Source organism: Nothobranchius furzeri, chromosome 11 (genome assembly GCF_043380555.1).
Source record: "Nothobranchius furzeri strain GRZ-AD chromosome 11, NfurGRZ-RIMD1, whole genome shotgun sequence".
Lineage (NCBI taxonomy): Eukaryota > Metazoa > Chordata > Actinopteri > Cyprinodontiformes > Nothobranchiidae > Nothobranchius > Nothobranchius furzeri.
Window position 1 is genome coordinate 56,723,087 of NC_091751.1, and position 18,235 is coordinate 56,741,321.

General features: G+C 39.2%; 1 protein-coding gene and 1 long non-coding RNA gene across 2 annotated transcripts; one reads left to right on the top strand and one right to left on the bottom strand.

The window, feature by feature from the left end:
• Positions 1-1,244: 1,244 nt before the first annotated feature.
• LOC139073149 (uncharacterized) lies at positions 1,245-4,457 on the top strand. Its single transcript, XR_011521909.1, has 3 exons — positions 1,245-1,430; positions 4,043-4,175; positions 4,330-4,457. It is a non-coding gene; the product is annotated as an uncharacterized lncRNA (long non-coding RNA).
• stk11 (serine/threonine kinase 11) lies at positions 3,335-17,662 on the bottom strand. Its single transcript, XM_015957154.3, has 11 exons — positions 16,905-17,662; positions 15,048-16,020; positions 9,952-10,035; positions 9,740-9,829; positions 8,654-8,786; positions 7,267-7,403; positions 7,062-7,189; positions 6,052-6,109; positions 5,752-5,948; positions 4,356-4,606; positions 3,335-3,729 (listed from the first exon to the last, which is right to left on the bottom strand). The coding sequence occupies exons 2-10, from the start codon at positions 15,329-15,331 to the stop codon at positions 4,398-4,400; spliced, it is 1,320 nt and encodes a 439-aa protein (XP_015812640.3). The 5' UTR covers positions 15,332-16,020; positions 16,905-17,662; the 3' UTR covers positions 3,335-3,729; positions 4,356-4,397.
• Positions 17,663-18,235: the final 573 nt, after the last annotated feature.

Below are 18,235 nucleotides of genomic sequence, written 5' to 3' on the forward strand. Positions count from 1 at the left end.
ATGCAGACTTGGGAGAAGGGTATTACCCACAATCCATTTCTGGGGATAAAAGGTTCAAGTGCCTTTTATTAAAATATTCATTTTCAAATTAAAGTATTTCATTTTGGGACATTTAATTGATGCTCTGAATGTTTTAGAGAAATCAGCAATGAATGAACATTTATTTCAAATAATAGGTTGTTCGTTTGAAAGTTGTTAAAGGTTTGTAAAAAGTAGCACAGCGACCAGCATCCTGGCATGCACTGTGGTCTTCGGTTGTGGTCGATGACGCAAATTATTTGCAACTTGTGTACAAGCCGTAATGTGCACTTCCTCCAAGAGCACTTCACAGAAGACCACATGGTGCAGTGAGAGTACTGGGATTGGGCCTGTTTGGCAACCCGCAATGGTGCCCTCTACTTGCTGGTAGATGTAAACATAAACCCAGTGTTGTAACGTCAAAATAAATATTTGATTATTTTAAATTAAAATTTAGCTTTTAAAGGAAATACTGTGCCTTCATTTTGCAAATCTATTAACACCCCATGGAATTTTTATTTTTTTAAAAACATATTAAATTGACCCATATTCAACTTTTAATGTAATTATTTTAAACAGTTTTTTTTTTACTTTAAAGACACTTTAAATTTTGGAAGAATGTCAGAAACAGTGTTAGGAACGTTACTAAAAAAAGTAATTAGTTATAGTTACTGATTACTTTGTCAAAAAAGTAACTCAGTTACTGAGTTACAAGATTATAAAAGTAACCAATTACAAAGAAAAATAACTACTTAGTTACTTTTTTCATTAAAGCATGCAAGAATTACAATAGTGAAATATAAATGACTAATGACTGGAACATAATAAAATGTATGTCCAAATGTTTTTTATAAACCTGAATAATTTAAATAAATAAGCACTTAACAGGAGGAACTACTAACAGGAGCATTACACTTATCTAGACTATTAAAAGGTTACTGTGTGATATTTAACAAGACCCCAATCAGCTAAAATTTAAAATTGCAAATAGAAACACCTGTAAAGGTTCCCGAGCCTTTAAATGGTCTCTCAGTCTAGTTAAATTACAGAAATTAATGTAATTTTGCACAGCATTTTAATGTTTCCAGCTTCACATAATTGTGTGTTTAGCAGCATTTCTGTTGCTGGTAATCTAGTAACGGTTAAATAAATAAATAAAATCCTTTAAAATGACACTAGAAGAGGCACAAGCCTAAAGGAGGACTTACATTTACTAATTTGGGTCAGACCCAACCACAGAAGAGCTGAAGCTGGGTGGTAAACACACACAGGTAGTTCTGATAACACCTGAGCTCCATGACGTCTGAGACTGATGCATCAGTGTTACAGCGGGACTAAAGACATGATCAGAAACAGGTTACAGCTGGATGATCTAGGAAGGTAGAAGATCAGGACGTCTGAGCGGTGAACAGGTGAGCAGACCTTCAGGACATCCCGCTGTCACGCTAAGGACACGGCTGCAGACCCGCAGATTCGTTCTGCGGGTAGAAATTCATCACGTCTTCCTCGTTCTTCACGGGCCGTGATACGCTTGGGTGAAAACATCTGCCTCTTTAGCTCCTGATCAGCTGATGACAGCTTCAACACACCGCGCTGCTTAACACACTCATTTCCTTATCAGTAACAGAAACGATCGTTTTGTTAAAAGAAGACGGTAATTAATTAGTTTGCTCGTTACAGAAAGAAATGAATATATTTTTTGATTAACGTGGTTATTTTAAACAGCGTTATTCCCATCACTGCTCTGTTGTGTCTACAGTATGCAGCGACTGAGACCGTGAGGGTCTCCGCCCACCCGGCCAGTCGTGTTTGTAAGTGCGTTACCGACACCTCTCTCTCCCTGGCTGCAGCTGAAGTGTGGCGGTCAGAAAGCCTCACGCTGTTGCTCTAGGTTCGACAAGGACATAGTAACGCACAACCTTCTGTCCCCAGTAACGGTAACGGCGTTGCAACAGTGGGAAAAGTAATTAGATTATTCCGTTACCTAAAAAAGAACGCCGTTATATTTAAACGGCGTTACTCCCAACACCATACACCAGGTTAAAGGGACAACTCCCCAAAGCCTGTGTACTGGCTGAAAAATAAATTAGAAAAGCTTTAAATGTCATCTCACCACATTTAAAAAAATTTAAATATTAATAAATGCACTATTGGAGAAGAGACAGCCAATGACGATTGAAGATCCGAGTCCTATTAAATTCAGAGTATTTAGTATGTCACATGTGAAACACCTCATTGTTTATAAACATCAAATTTGCAGGTAGACAAAAAAGGCAAGTCTCAAATCCTTGGATTTCAAAAATTCTAATATTTTGTATTTAAAATCTTTCTTTTAGGGAAAGTAACAGCAGCGACTGAGTTTGCAGCACATCAAAGCAACTATTTAAAAATAGCTAGTGTTTAACTGAAAAAGGGTCATTAAAATGAATGCTGTAGTGTCGAGTGCTCTATGGTTTCACCTGGGAAACGAGAAGGTAAACCCAGTGGCTTTTGTGTTGCACCACCCCCTTTATGGTAAAATGAATAAAGACCTGCAGCCTTGACAGATGAACAAACTGCAGCAAGTATTTTATTTTCTAAATAATAAAAAATGCCTCCTCCCCCCTCTGCCTTATTTCTTATCTCCTCCCCCCTCTGCCTTATTTCTCATCTGTTGTGATTCATGGAGTCTGAAACTGTTAACAGCTCAGCCTCGTGTTCTCACTCACTAATCAGTACAGAAACATTTCTCAGCTCGTTACCGCGAGGCGTTTCTCCATCCTCCCGTTTGAGTCTCTGTGCTGACCTTGCTGACGTGGGAAGTGCCGCTCTTTCCCTACCTTGCAGCTGTGACTCACCTGCTCTCTGATCTATTCCCGGTGAGGAGCTCATGATGGGTCTGGCTGCGTAAGAGCGGAGCGGAGTGGGTACGGGTGGCAGCGGATGTGATCGGTACAGCAAAGCATCACTAAAAACAGACCACTAGGCAGTTATCAGGGCCGAAGCACCGACTACAAAGAGACGTGATGACATGACCTTGTGAGGGGTCTGTAAAATAAATGAAAAGGGGTTTAAACTGAATAACAAACAGAAATAAAACAAAAGCAGCCGGTTTGGGACACGTTCTTTATAAATAATAACTTTTTTTTTTCTTTTTTAGAAAATTACTCATTGGAAAAAAAGAAACTAAAACCTAAATGGGAGTCAACAATCCTGCTGGTCGCTCCACAAGCCAAACTTCCCTTTTCCCTTCAGCTCTTCAGCATGCAGCTTTTACACTGGTGGTCACAATATCAGAAGCAGTCACACTGAAGATTTAAACAGAATTATTCATAACTGTTGTTGTTTTTCCACTTTAATGTTTTACACATCACAATGTGTATTAAAAACTGCCATTAGGGATCCATAAAAACAAAGGAAGTCAAATAAACAGAAGGAGGTGGTGGAGGGACAGGATGATGTCTAAAACGTCCGGTGCAACACTCGTCCATCTGATGAGGACGACAGAGGGGATGTCTGGGGGACCAGAGGACGGAGGTGGATGACACAAGTTGAGAGGAACCAAAATATTGCAGGAAATGAAAACCATCTTCACAGCAAGTGCCTCAGTCTCAAACAAAAAAAAAAAATGTTATGCTGTCTTCCTCTTTCAGGTCACTTGCACCTCATCGTCCAAAGACTCTGTGGTCTGGGGAGGTGTGGGGGACATAAATGTCAGCAGACTCCAAAAACCTGAACAAAGACAAAAGACATAACAGATGTCCATGAGATGGCATTAAACACACGAATTCTAATGCGTGGCGTTAAACCGGAAACAATCAACCCCTAAGGTGAGAAAGAGACAAACATCCCACAACCTACTTTATCTGAGTCAGGATGAGTCATCGCCAGAACAAATGAATTCACAGTGTCTCTTATGCACTGTGCCATGCCAAACTAGCTGAGAGTGCTGTGTGTGTGTGCGCAAGTCACAAAGAGCAGAGGTGGGTGGCAACTAGAACAAAAAAGGGGGAACAACTGTTTCAAATTTTTTATATGTTTGCAGTAAACATCTGTCCCACTTGATGTGAGCAAGAGCCTCCGACGGCCCACTGAAGAGAGATTCGACAGGCTCGTCTAGAGGTGGATTTGAGACTTTAGATGAAAACGTTCCGGCGTTTGCCTGAGAAGTGGTGCTGGTGAGTCAGAGCACCGCGAGCTGCATATCAACACAGATCCTGTCTCTAACCCAGCTTTGTTCTTCTACTCCTCCTCCTCCTCCTCCTCATTCTACTCCACTTTTCATCCCCCACCCCTTTATTCATAATAGTTTCCTTTTCTATTTGTTTGAAGGCATCCTCTGAAGCACACACACTCACCAGGTGGGTTGTTGTCTTGGGAGGAGACCACGTTGTGGGGCGTCATTGCTGCTTGCAGGTGGAGAGCTTGCGGATTTTGCTGGCTGTGGAGAGTCCTTTACGTGAGGGGTTGGATGAGGACGAGGATCTGCGTTCAGCTTTGGTCTTGCTGTTTAGAGACCCTCCTTCTGTCCCATTCACACAAACTGGCTTGGCTACAGCTAGACTGGGGTCTGTGCTCCCCTGATGCAGCTCTTCTTCTACCACTTGCCCTTAAAAATCAAAGAAAAGTCTATAAATGCATCCGCAACGAAAATGCTGATTGTTTCTGCCAACAATGCAAATTGGAGGGGGGTTGTTCATTCCTCCTGTGAGGAACAATGATCTGCGTGCGTGGGAGTGAACCATTCATAGCACCCCCCCCCAAAAATAACTAATTCCAGCTGGACTATTTTTAGTCCTGTCCATTCACATTCTGCAGCTCCGTTTGGGCTTTTTATATGGAGCACTACTTCTAGGTACCCGACACTGACTGCTGCATTTATTACTACAGGCGGTTGCCTAGCAACAGTTAAAGGATTTAAATTCAAGGGGGAGAAATGGATAAAAACAGAGTTGGGGAACAAGTGTAATCAAATATTGAACGATTCTGTTGGAGTCGGTTCATCTCAGCATCTGTCATTGATGGGTTACAGAGTTTGCACACACGGTTAATTAATAGCATCCTCTCGGCTTACTACCAACTAAACAAACAGAAAGTGACAGACAGCAGCTTGTTCTACATGCCTGAATGAAGCTCAGCCATGAGACTTAGTGACAGAACTCGTTGACTTTGTTGTTTTCATGTTTCCGAATAGATTAGGGGTTAATTGTAAAACAGTCTGAATGTCTAAATGAAGAAATATGCCAGTGCATTATCAGACCTAAAAGTTGCTCACATGACAGCTGAGCTTCAGATGGCAGGATTTGGAGCCTTATTTCCTGATATTTGGACATCTCGCGTCAGATTGGACACAGCAATGCGACTCTACCACTGATTTGCAAAATGGATGTTTTATCTGCACAAATACCACAAGCCTGGAGGAGCTTCTGCTGTGTGGTGAAGCTGCTAATGCTAACCTTAGCTTAAACCAGCTGAGATGCCCTTGCTGATTCCCAGACGTTTAAAGAACAGCCTTCACCATCGTGAGTCAAGATCAGTGAGTTCATGAATGCTAATTTACAGTGTGACGTAGATACGTGAGAATTTTCTAATTCTAGACTTTCACCATCTATTTTCTATCAGAAGCTAATGCGAGAGGTGTAGGAGACTATTTTCATGTTCAGCCTGCATGAAAAACATTTTTAAAATATTTTTTAAACATTTAAAAATGTTTTTTTTTTCTTCAGTCAACCACACCTTAAAGCCATCCCTTACCTGGCACTGTGAAGTCCTGAGTGTAAATGATCTCATCCTCTCCATCGTAAAGCTCATCATCATCATCATCCTCTGTGTAGCCGTGTAGGTCCTCCAGGTAGGGGACTACCGTCATACTCCGCCACGGGTCCCTGCATTCTGCACTGGCAGGAATGGGTACCGGGGGCTCAGATGGAGGGTGTTTCTTCCTCACCCAGCTAGGTTGAAGAGGCATTAGTAAGTTACAAATAATAAAGCAATGTTTCAGTTTCCTACATTTATAAATCTAATTTGACAAAGGTGCTCCGAATGTTGACTCACTTGTGTTGCCTTATGTTCTGTATGGAAAACCTCTTGGCAGGGTCATACTCAAGCATTCCTGAAAAACACACATTATGAAACAGGATTAGGAATTACTTGGTCTACTCCTAGTTTATTTTTCCACAAAGACAGGGGAGGTCTCGACGATGAGAGGGAGCGCTACCAGCAGAGACTTTAACAGAACGTCCATCAATCTGGGGTGAAGGCCATAAACTACTGTAAATTGACTGGACTCATGCGAACAGCAGGGTGCCAGTATGATAAGGCAGAGCCACGAACCACCAGGCAGAAAAGAGCAGAATTCAAAGAGCTGATAGTAGTGCTGCGCCTGCTGCTGAAGGACACCTTTTGTGGCGCCAGGCTTATTTTAGACCACGCAGTTATGGACCGACTGTCTCTCAGGTGCTGCGTCATCAAAGACAGACGTCACGCATTCGCAGAAGTGTGGTTCAAAACAACCTTCTATTTTCTGTTAACCACTTAAGTCATTGGGACAAAGAAACGGTTCAAAAGAGCTGCTGTTGAATAAAAATGGGGCAAAATTTTGGACTTCATCTCAAGAATTCAGCCATCATTGAAGAGTTACTGTTTTTTAAATTATAATAAGAATTATTTCAGAAATCTTGACTTTAAAAAGAGGCTATTTTTATTTTAAAAAGAAATTTGATTGATTCACTATGAGAAAAAGGTGATTATGTTCAGGATGGCTATGTTGCAGCATTCATCTTCGTCAGAAGCTGGGGATGAAGTGCTTAGTATTCTGCTGCTCACTTCAGATCAGTGGAAACCACGTCAGCAGCAAAAGGGATTTCTACAGTTAGGAGGAAGCCACCCATGTTGGGAAGCTACAGTGACTCCTAATGTCAGAGCGCCACCTTCTGGTCACACTAGATCTGAGTCACTCTCGGGCTGTAGATGTCTGGAAATTCATCCAGTGCCATTTTCAAATAGCAAAATAAGGAAAATACCAGAAGATGGCGAAATCTGCTTAGATTGCTCAGAACACCCACCTCGTAGCAGGTCCGACAGGAGGGGTCCACACTCTTCAGGAATAGTGTAGTCGCCTTTTCCGATGTTCTCAAATAGCTTATAGATGTTGTCTCCCTCAAAAGGATAAAGACTTGTTGTAATGTTGTATCTGAATTTGAAGTAGCAGAAGTGGGTTAGACCTCAAAGGTGAACAATAGGGTTAAGGACGTGGTGTGTGTTACTCACAGTGTTACTCCAGCAGACCAGATGTCCACTTTAAACCCTGAAAAGGTGTCCAGGCCATTAGCGATCTCTGGGGGCTGGAAGGCTGGCGAGCCCTGACTAGTGCGACACGTGTCATCCTCAGCAAAAGGATGAAGGGCCTGACATAGTTGGAGGAAAAACAACATTTGATTAGTTACATTTTAGAAACTTTAACAATCTGAGGTCTGTTATTGTAAAAAGAAAAAAACACATTTGGCTAAATAGATTTTACAATGTATAAGAAACATTGAAAGCTACAAATTAAGAGTGAATTTGATCCTATTTTAACAAAAAACAACAACAAAAAAACATAGAAAAGTAAAAACAGTCCAGTTTATTCGAGCGCCATTAAAATTTAAACAATGGATATCACGAACAAGGTCATTACACTCAAAGCTACAATGGCAAATATGCAAAACAAGCTAGTTTAAAACTTCTTTATCCATGCCTTTTAAAGGCAAACCTGACAGTTTGGCTTGCTTTTAGCGCCCCCTAGTGTCCGTTTAGTAGAACCAAAAGTGAAACTTATCTCCTCATGCGCATTTGTCTTTTTATCACCTTCATTTAACAGCCTAAACGTCTCCCCAGCCTTCATTAGTGTCTACAGGGGCGGTTCATACCTAAATCAAATAAATCAGCTGTGTTCACGATCTAAAGATTGCAGGAAATGTGTTGGAAACAGACTGCAGCTTCAGGTATGTCAGCTCCAGTTTTTTTGTAGGTCCAACTGACCAGACCGGCACTCTGAAGTTGCAAATGCGGTATTCTGGCCACAGAGTGCGGTGGGGGTCTGAGTGACATTTTATTAATGCTATAAAGGGTAATTTTAGCACATAATGGCTCAAGTAAAGGATTTTAAAATTTGAAAAAGTTGCACAGTATGCCTTAAACAATGTTCTAACATAGTATTGCTATAAATAAAATGTGGAGGAAAATAAACAAAGAAAACCAATAATAAATTGGTTCTTTTGCATTTGTCTAAAAATCTCAGCCAATACCATGGCTCGAACCAAAACCAGCAAACACTGCATTTTCCTGGGTCCTCCACTCATTACAAGCTCACGCACCACCACTGGTGTGAGAGGTTTGCGGCTTAATAATATGAGGAGAAACAGCCAGCTGCTACCACCTTAACTTGGTCTAAAAAGAAAAACATTTGAAGTCAGGGACAACAAAAGATGTTTGGATGTAGAAAACAGCGACTGGTGTTTAGCGCTCTCTCGTTTCTGCTGGCAATGTGGGTTCCAGTATATGCAGATGTGGCCAAGAGACGATGATGACGGTGTTTGGATTTAAAAGCTAGCTTGTTTTGAAGAGTTGCTGTTGCCGCCTATAAAATAATAGTGTTCTGATGTGGTCTTGAGCTTACCTCTGCTACTCCAAGGTCAGAGATTTTAAGGGATCCGTCTGTGGTCAGCAGCAGATTTCCTGGTTTAATATCTTTGTGAACTATTCCCTGGCTGTGCAAATATTCAAGGCCATCTATGAGTTGGCAAAAGTACCTACAAAAAGCAAGAAATGGCAACAATTAAAACAAAACCAGACAAGAAAACATTACACACCAATACAACTGGCTTTAACGCTGCTAGCTTTGAATTTTACATTAAAACATGAAAATGTTTGGTCGCTAATCGAAGTGAATACTCAGAAAATAAACCTTCAACTGTCAGATTGTATACCATTTCATTTCAGATTATGTTCATTGCAACAGGAAGTTAAATAACAGAGATATTGACAGAACATGAAAAAGGTCATTTGATGTGTTTATGTCAACAGCTGATCTCGTTTTTGGAGTCATATGTTGCTGAGCATAAACCCGAACCACCAAAGCGTCCAATAGAACAACATTCACCTTGCACTGAAGGCACAGCCATAATGACGACACATGTTCCAATCCTGGTGGACCCTTCACCCTTTATGGGAGTCCAATCTTCATGCTCCTCCACAAATTTTAACCTATTTTCTATTAGCCTCAGAAATGTGCGGCTTTCTTAAAACTGTTTAGCTGCAGTACGGAGAATTTTCTCCACTGTGCTGAACATTGCTGAAATTTCTATGGTTGAATTACTTGAGTTTGAACAGTTAAGTGATCTTAGTTTACAAGAAGTCAACATTTTTCCATGAGGATCATCAGTAAACATGTCTTTCCAGGGTCTTTCCTGCATGCTTGCTTACTTAATTGCATGGTTCTGCCTCTTTGTTGAAAGACTTGTACGAAGAAGCAATATATTTGGTCACAAGTGTTACCAGTTGTTACTTCAGCAGCTTTCCAGTAAAGAGCAGACATTCACACAATCTCTAGTCAGTGATTTTAACAGTACAGGCCCTGCACACTCTGATCTAAACTTAGGACAGCACAAAGTGTCAGGCTAAATATAGCCGAGGCTCAGAGTACGAGACACTAGAAGGGGGAGAAGGAGCAAAAAAAAAAAAAAAAAAAGAAAAGAAGACTTACCCGTGAGCTTGGAATACTGGAAACCTTTTCTCTGAGACACTGTCCAGCATTTCTTGCATCCCACAAACACAATACTCCATTACCATATACGTAGGGAAAGAGTCAAGGAGAATAATGCAGATTCAGAACAGGTCTTTTATAATTATACGCAAAAAAAAAGTACACAAGCAGTACAGTTAGTTTAATTCATTCATTTAGAGCGGTGAGGATATATTTTTTGCTTCTCTTCGTTATAGAGCACATCAACTAACTGAATCACATTCTTGTGTTGAAGTCTTCTTAGCAGCTGAATCTCCCTGTAAAAGGAGACAAGGAAAGAGATTTTAAAAAATCTGCAGGAGTTGGGCCCTTGATGTTTGATCCTATAATGTTGGCTAAAGCACAGGCACTAAATTTCATAGTTCTTACATGCCATCAAATTCAGATTTTTCTCAAAAAACTAAATATTAGGGATGTGTATTGGTGAAATTCTGGCGATACGATATGTATCATGATACAGGGGAGACGATATATCATGATATATTGCGATACATTCAGCCAGATGATATTAGCAATTTTTTAGACTGAATTTATTGTAGGAAAATTCAATAAACAGTCCAAACTGATACTTAACATGTTTAAATACCATAAGGTATCTGAACATAACAGAGGGATTTACATTTCATTGGTAGAAACAAAACCCATTACACACTGCTGCCAACTAGTGGTCGGCGTTTGAATTGTACGAAAAGAAAATACACAAATGTTTGCATGCAAATTCTTCCCAAAATTAGATACATGGCTTTTCGAATATCGAGATAATATCGCTAGAAAAAATATCACAATCTATTGCTATAACCATATTTTCGATACACGGCTTTTGAAAATAGATATAATATCGCTGGAAAAAGTATCACGATTTATTACCATATCGATATTTTCTCACATCCTTTGTAAATATCACAACTCCCCTTCCAATTTCTGATTAACCTGAAAATTACAAATCTGGAAGGAAAAACTTTCAAATGGAAGATTAGTGTAAAATTTACAGAGCTGAATTTAGAGCTGAAACAACTAATCGATTTAATCGATTATTAAAATAGTTAACAACTTTTTTAGTCATCGATTAGTTGTTTAATAATCATATTTTACCGCATAAAGTCTATTTTTTACCACAATCTGACATCGGTTACAATCTGTTAAATTTGCCGCCAGTGTGTGGCAGTAATGAGCCACTGATCTACCAGTGGAGCCGTAGAAGAAGAAATGAGCCAATAAGTGCCCTCGGTTTTCATGACGTATCACGTTACTGACGCTCATCTTGCTGTGAGAGATGGCGGATCAACAAGAAATACGGAAGAAAAATAGAAGCGACAAAACAAGAGAAACCCCGGACAAAAACCTCACGAGTATGGGAGCACTTCACTACATGCCTTGAAAAGACCGGTGACCTGCAAAATATGCAAAAACCATGGCACGACGGAAGCACGACGTCCCTAAGTGAACATTTGAGACGAAAACGTGGGGGCTGATGCAGCAGAGGAATGTCCGGTAAGTAACAGAAAATAAACAAGCTAACGCAGATCACATTTGGGACTTAGTGTTAGCTGAGTTCGTTATAGTGGATGTTAAACATGTTTTTTTTTCCGCGTCAGTTTACGGTGTTCTACTTCTGATTGACTAGATGCAATCGTGAATCTCCTCCGTGTTGTGAATCATGCGCTTGCCAAATTCAGCACGTCTGTTTATAAGAATGTTCTCGTTAAGAGAAAAACGGCACAAACCCATAACTATGTTCCTCATTCAAAAAAGGACAACTCCGCGGTGAAAAATATACAGACGAGCTGTGTCCAGGTGAATATAACGCGGCATAGTTGTACGCTTTCAATTTTTAAATAAGGAGAAATTCAGAAAGTATTTTTTTTTACTATTAAAAGGCTGTTTTACTATCTAACGCCGTAAAACGCCTCACAACACATTTTTGTCAAATTAAATGATCACTGTATATTGTTAATTAATTCAAATAATGTAATATTGATTTAGTGTTGTAGTGTGTGTGCTGCTTTATTTTATATGTGTACTTAATTCAGTTTATTTGTGTTTCTTATGCAGAAAAAAACAAGCAACGATGGACAACTACATGGGAAACAAGACACTCACCCCCAGCAATGCATACCACTTACAAACCTCTTATATTTTGATGCCAAAAAATTATTCTAGACTGATATTTTGCACTGTTTAGCTCATTTTACACCGCTGACTGTGTTCATGTGCAATAAAATAGATTGCAGTCAACTGCACAATTCTCTTATGTTTTTCTTTTTCTTAACTGAAATGTATTCATCACTTGTATAGGTTAAATAGCTAAACAATAACAAACCGATTAATCGATTAATCGAAAAAAATAATCGACAGATTAATCGATTATGAAAATAATCGTTAGTTGCAGCCCTAGTGTAAATGATCATTGAGCGACTGTGAGTTACTGGACAGAGAAAAAAATGTTGAGATTTGTTTTTTGCTACTTGATAACTGTGCATAATATTGTGTTTTTGGTGCATCTCTAATAAAGTCAACAACAAAGACTAATGACACTGGATGGATAAAGATAAATTAACGTCACAACTATGTTAAGGAACCAATTTTGATTTTATCCCAATTTTTGAGTCTTTTCCAGCTAACCATAGAGCAAAAGACAATTTGAAAATACTCGTGCAGACACACAGGAATGATGCAAGCTCCTCAAGTATAACCACATCGATGAAAACCACCACAGCTGGGTCTGACATCAAAGCTGCTTTGAGACACACAGCTTTGTATTAATCTGACAGCAAATTCATTTGATGTGTGTGTTTTCTCCTGGTGATTCTTGGCTACATTTCAAACTTCACTAAGTTCGACCTCATGACAAACAAATTACTTTACCCACAAGAGTGAATCACAACAGTCATTAATGCACAAAGGCACACGGTAATTAACGGTCTAATGTGAAACAAAGATGAGCTGCAGCTTAGGGGCTACTCCCAGTCTGTTTCATATGACGAGAGAACGCTTGGCATGCAGAAACTAACTGGTGTGATGTGACGAGCAGATATGAGAAAACTGAATTGTTGAGTAATTTAATGTTTTAGTCTTCCCGTTATTTTACCGTCTTACCTTGCCATTCACCTTCTCCAAGTGTGTACAATGGCGCTCAACATTATCAACAGTGCCTCACTTAAACTAAAATAATAACTAAAAGTGACTAATGTGAGCCGAAGCCATCAGTTACATATTGGATACATAAGCTCACTGATGAGTGCTGTATTATCGCTGCGTATTTAGCAAAGAAATGGTGAAAAGGACTAATATTTTATTTTTGAAAAATGTAGAAACATCAATTTAAAACTTCCTTATTTGATGTTTATTTTGCTTCTTTTGCAACAAATAATGTACTGTAAGAAGTAATAACAGGTCAGAGCTCTAAGAGAAGTGTGTGTCAGTGCTTAAAATTAAACTTTAAGGCCCAAGCGTGGCTGAAACATCCGTACACACGCACGCACGGGTGCACGCATGCGAACAAGAACAAACAAACTGGAGTCTTTCTGCATGTAATAGTCACCGTGGAGCTGATGAGCCTTGTCAGCCCCTTTCCGTTAGCACAACCCTGCTACTGACAGATATATTGGGTCTAATACGCCTCTTGCTTTGATACAAACCCACAAGTTACTGCTGCATCACCGCTCCAGTGTGTCACAGCCTCTTTAGCCACAGAAGATGATAAATATGATCAAAACATTATCAGACGAATAAGTGACTACTTATTCCAAACTGTAAAGTGTATTTTGCCAACTAAACAACGAAAGATGACTCGTCATAGGTGCTGCTAGTGTGTGTGTGTGTGTGCCACTGCATGCAGACCACAGCTCATCTCCATAACACAAGCTCATAAAATAGAGGCTGTGCTGACACAAAGGCTCAGTGAGTACTGCAGTCCATCTGCAGTCCGAGTTCAAATTTGCACTAAAGGACCTTGTGCACTTACAGCCTGCAGGTTGCAGAGCTGACAGGAGTGCAACAATCAGCGATACTGTCATGCAGCAGCAACACAAAACAACCTAAAACCCTAAATCTAAGCTCCATAGGCCATGTGTCCAAGCACGTTCCCGACATTCCACACAGGCATTCCTGAAAAGTTACCATAGCAACAGAAGTGGCATTGAACAATCAATGTCAGCATGAGCATGCCCATCTCAAAAGCAACACTAAAAGCAAGAAGTTTTTGGGCTGACAGGAATGCTAAACAGCTGTTGAATGGAGATGCAGGGAGCTGCTACACCCGTTCATGGACAGATCTTTATAAGTTCTCTGCAAAACTGCTCAGGTTCTCTGATTACGCAGGAAATTAGTCTAATTGTTTTTAGATTTGGAGGTTGAATATTCATGCAGTCAAATAATCAGCCATAGGTGAGTACTCTGTAAAATGCAACCTTTTATCACAACACTATTCAGAGTTTACTAGGGTTTAAATTGAAAGCAAACAAAAAAAGACATACCACAAAAACAGGGAAACAAGTTATTGTAAATAGAATTTAGTCCATTAGAATCAAATTTATCTGATATACTTAACACTTTATGTGAATCTTTGAACAGTTTATTATGACCTGTGGTATTTTTATGCTAATACTAAAGACAAGCAGAGAGCACAGCTGCTGCCAGCTCATTTTAGCATCCAACTACAAGAGGAAAAAACAGAATAAGCAGCTTTAAAGTTAGTCGGATATTCTTACAAAAAGAAGACACCACAAAACCCCTGAAGACTATTACAGCACACACTGTTCTATTATTCTGCTACAGTTTTGAATTTTGGTCTAAAAACATCTTCTTCCCCTCGGAGTGAACTCATTCTGACAGTTTTCTAAAGCCAACTATAATTAGCACAGGCCCAAAGCGAAAGGCTGGAGTAATATTTAACAATACTAATGTGATTAAAACTCCTTTCTCTCTTAACAGGAAGCAAGCGACACAGAAATAAATGTTTTTGCGCTGTGGGATTAAAACAACAATTCTAGCAAGCAGGAAAACAGTGATAAAGCTAGTTGTCTGCCAGGCAGCTATTAATAAATTATCATGTTTTCAAGTGATGATTTGAGCATGAAGTGTTGTTTGTATTGTTGTGCTGTTTTAAAAACCAATATGAAGAGAAGTTAGCCTAATTTTTTAACTGTGTTAACTCAAAATAATTAATAACCCAGCTTTGTAGTAGGTCTGATGCTACGGCGCTGCAAGTTTTTTTTTTTCCAAGAATGACAATCTATAACAGGCTTACAAAAAAATAAAAACAACTTACTTTTTCACATTGGCTTCTCCGTTGGGAATCCTCCTAAGCTTTTTCTTCTTCAGTATCTTCACAGCCCTGCGACAAAGTGTTTCCGAGTCCAGCATTTCTTTCACTTTGCCATAAGATCCTTCCCCTAGCAGATCTCCCATCAGATACTTTCCAATCAGCTTTGCCCTCTTCCTCCGTGGCTGATAGATCACCTCTGTAGAGTCAATGCGGTGAATGAAAGTGTCCATCTCCATAAGTTCGTTTTCATTTAGATAATCAAGATGCTGCAGCTCCCTGGCACTCATGACTGGTGGTTCTACAACCACAGCCTAAGCCTTACGTGCAAAAAATAAACGTTTGAAAACTGGCTATGATTGCTGCTGGGGTGTAATCTGCTGTTAGCCTTTCAGCACTGAACCGAGGGTTTCCATTAGAGAAGTTTTAAAATGCGGAAAATGCGAAGGAGAGAAATAAAGCCTGAGAACTGACGAAAGGTAAGAGAGAAATCTAAAACCTGTAAAAATTAGGGCTCATTTTAGACAGAAACTAAAAGAGGTGCAGAACCTATTGGCTCAAGTGCTAATTTAGTGCTTTAGACTGTGCATTATGAGCTACGTCTTTGATGAGTGCAGCTAAACAGAACTTCAAATGGGAAAAAAAAGGATTCTACACTATTATTTTCTTTTCCGACGGTCTAGGCTATCGTTTTATAGTTTAATACCATACAACTTTAGGTAAAGGAAACCAGTCTTGTTTCAAGGCCTTGCAGCACAGCATTTCTGTCAAAGGTCCTTGCTGGATGTCATAGTTTCCACCCGACACATAAGTGTTTATAGTTGGATTGGATCCAGGCATAAATTGACAACCAAAGCATGCAGCAGTATCAATCCAATCCCTGGTGTCAGTCAGGCTCCAGGGGATCGACTGAACTGTCCACCACGCTGAACTGCCCTCAGGTGTCCTCCATGTCACTACAGTTTCTACAGCCTGATGTCTGAGGAAAAAGGGCAAAAAAAAATATTTAATTATCAGAACAATCACTGATTGTTTTGCAAAATTACATTTGAGTAAAAATCTATTTACACATATTTAAACACCTGGGTAAACATCTTGTGATCAGACACAGGAACATGATCCTTTTCATTAATACAAACAAAAAAAACAACTTTGTCAGAAAGTACTGTGACACAGTTTTGTTAAGTTTTCTACTTAATTGGCTGATCACAACATATTTGAGGGACTTGCTTAAGAGTTTGGGCTTAAAATGCAAAAACTGAGCTTTCAAATAGGTGGTATTCACATCTTGAGAAAGGGTTGAGGAATTACAGCTAGAATCCTCTTGTATAAGGGCTCAAATGTGGACAAAAAACCTCGGGTATTTCTTAATAAGCCGTAGTTTAACAGTAACGTGGGGAAACAACTAAAAACAACAAAAATGTGTGAACACCTTAGAGCTAGCGGTTAGCAGAAAATTTGACTGAATGAATTAGCTTTCCAGTATTAACTTCAACTTATTCGGCGTGCCCCTTTAGAACAATCATGAAAAGTTTAAAACCAAAGTAACTTGTTTGGCCGGTGACCAACTGAGGGGGTGCGGGGAGACTAGCGAAACGTCGTCACACAACTGTAGCTAACGATGAATGATGTGCAGAAGCTTCATCAGACGTTACAATTAACCAACTTCACAAGAAGACGCGCGATATTATCCAACTATATCGCAGTGTGTTTGTCTGATAATAAAACCAAACTCAGTTCTAAAACGTAACGAGCTTTAAATTTCACCAGAAGGATCCAGCTAACACGGGCTAACGGAGACGCTCAGATTCCAATGCAATTTGCTAGCTAGCAAGCTAAGCAGCTACAGTAACCGGCTCTTACCTTAATCTTTATGAAGGTTATTTCTTTGTGAGGCTTAAATACTTTTAACGTGTTCGTCCTCGATTAATCAAACGTTCCGCTTCAGTATAACACAATATCAGTAAAAATTTCCTCACTATTCGTGCTACTCTTGCCTCTCAGGTTGTCGCCATCTTGTTTACCTCCCCCCCTAGCAGCCCCAACACGTTACTGCGTCAAATCAAAGTCCTCCTCCCCACCCCTCCCCTTCTGGAGCAACAACAAAACTGACCTGTCTGCTTTATTTTTACGTCATTAATTCCCTAAAAACGCACAGTAAAGAATACATTATTTTTATTTAAAAAATGAGTGCAATGTAAGTTAGACGAAAATAAAAATAATCAAAAAGAAAATTACAGGAAAATAACATCTTTTGCATATTTTGTTGTTTCCGCAGATTTTTTTAAATTTACATTATTTTCGTATATTGTAAAAAATTACTAAATTATCTAACTTTCATTTTTGTTCCTTTGCAGTTTCAACTATGTGAATTTATGGTATTAATATAAAACGATCAGGGCTTTGTTTTGAAAAATTCATAACATTTTTTCAAATCTGTGACCTTCTTCATAACTCACTAAAGCATAAGTGAAAAATGATAGTTAAAAACTAATAGGACAGTCTTAGTATAATATGGCGCAGCTTTATATTTTATTTTTTATAAATTCTGCAAAACTCCCCCACAATTCGTTCATTTCACCTTTAAAATTAAAGCACCTTTTGTTAATCGTTGTTTTATTTGCAAAAGTAAATGTTATTGTGCTAAAACTAGAGTCAAATAGAAATGCACCGATTCGTGTTTCGAGGGCTGATGCTGATTTCTGCACAGGTCTGACCTGCTAATATCAATTTTGGCATAATCTGCATTATCTTAAAGAACTATAATTACCAGAATTTATTTTATTTCAAGACCAGAAGTAAAAAATTTGGCATGGAAAATCTGTTTGCACTTTATTGCTGTTTAAAAGGGGGGGATCTACTCTTTGGGACTCAAATCAGCTGAATGTTGGGCGATTGGCATCACCAGTCATTTATTGAGTGCACTCCTACTTGAAAGCACTTATTAAAAACTCAAGCACGTTCAAAACCTATAAAATGGTAAAATTAAAGTATTTTTAAAGATTTCAAACTCCCAAAAAATCTCATCGACAATTTTTAGGAACTATTTAGGCAAAATAAATGAAACAAAACGTATCTATTGAAACCTGCATTTTGTAACACTTTAAAACCCAGTGAGTTTGCGCCACCCCTACAACTGATGTTTTTAACTTTATCAACCTCAGATGTTCCTGGTGTGGCCAAAAGGTGTCTCT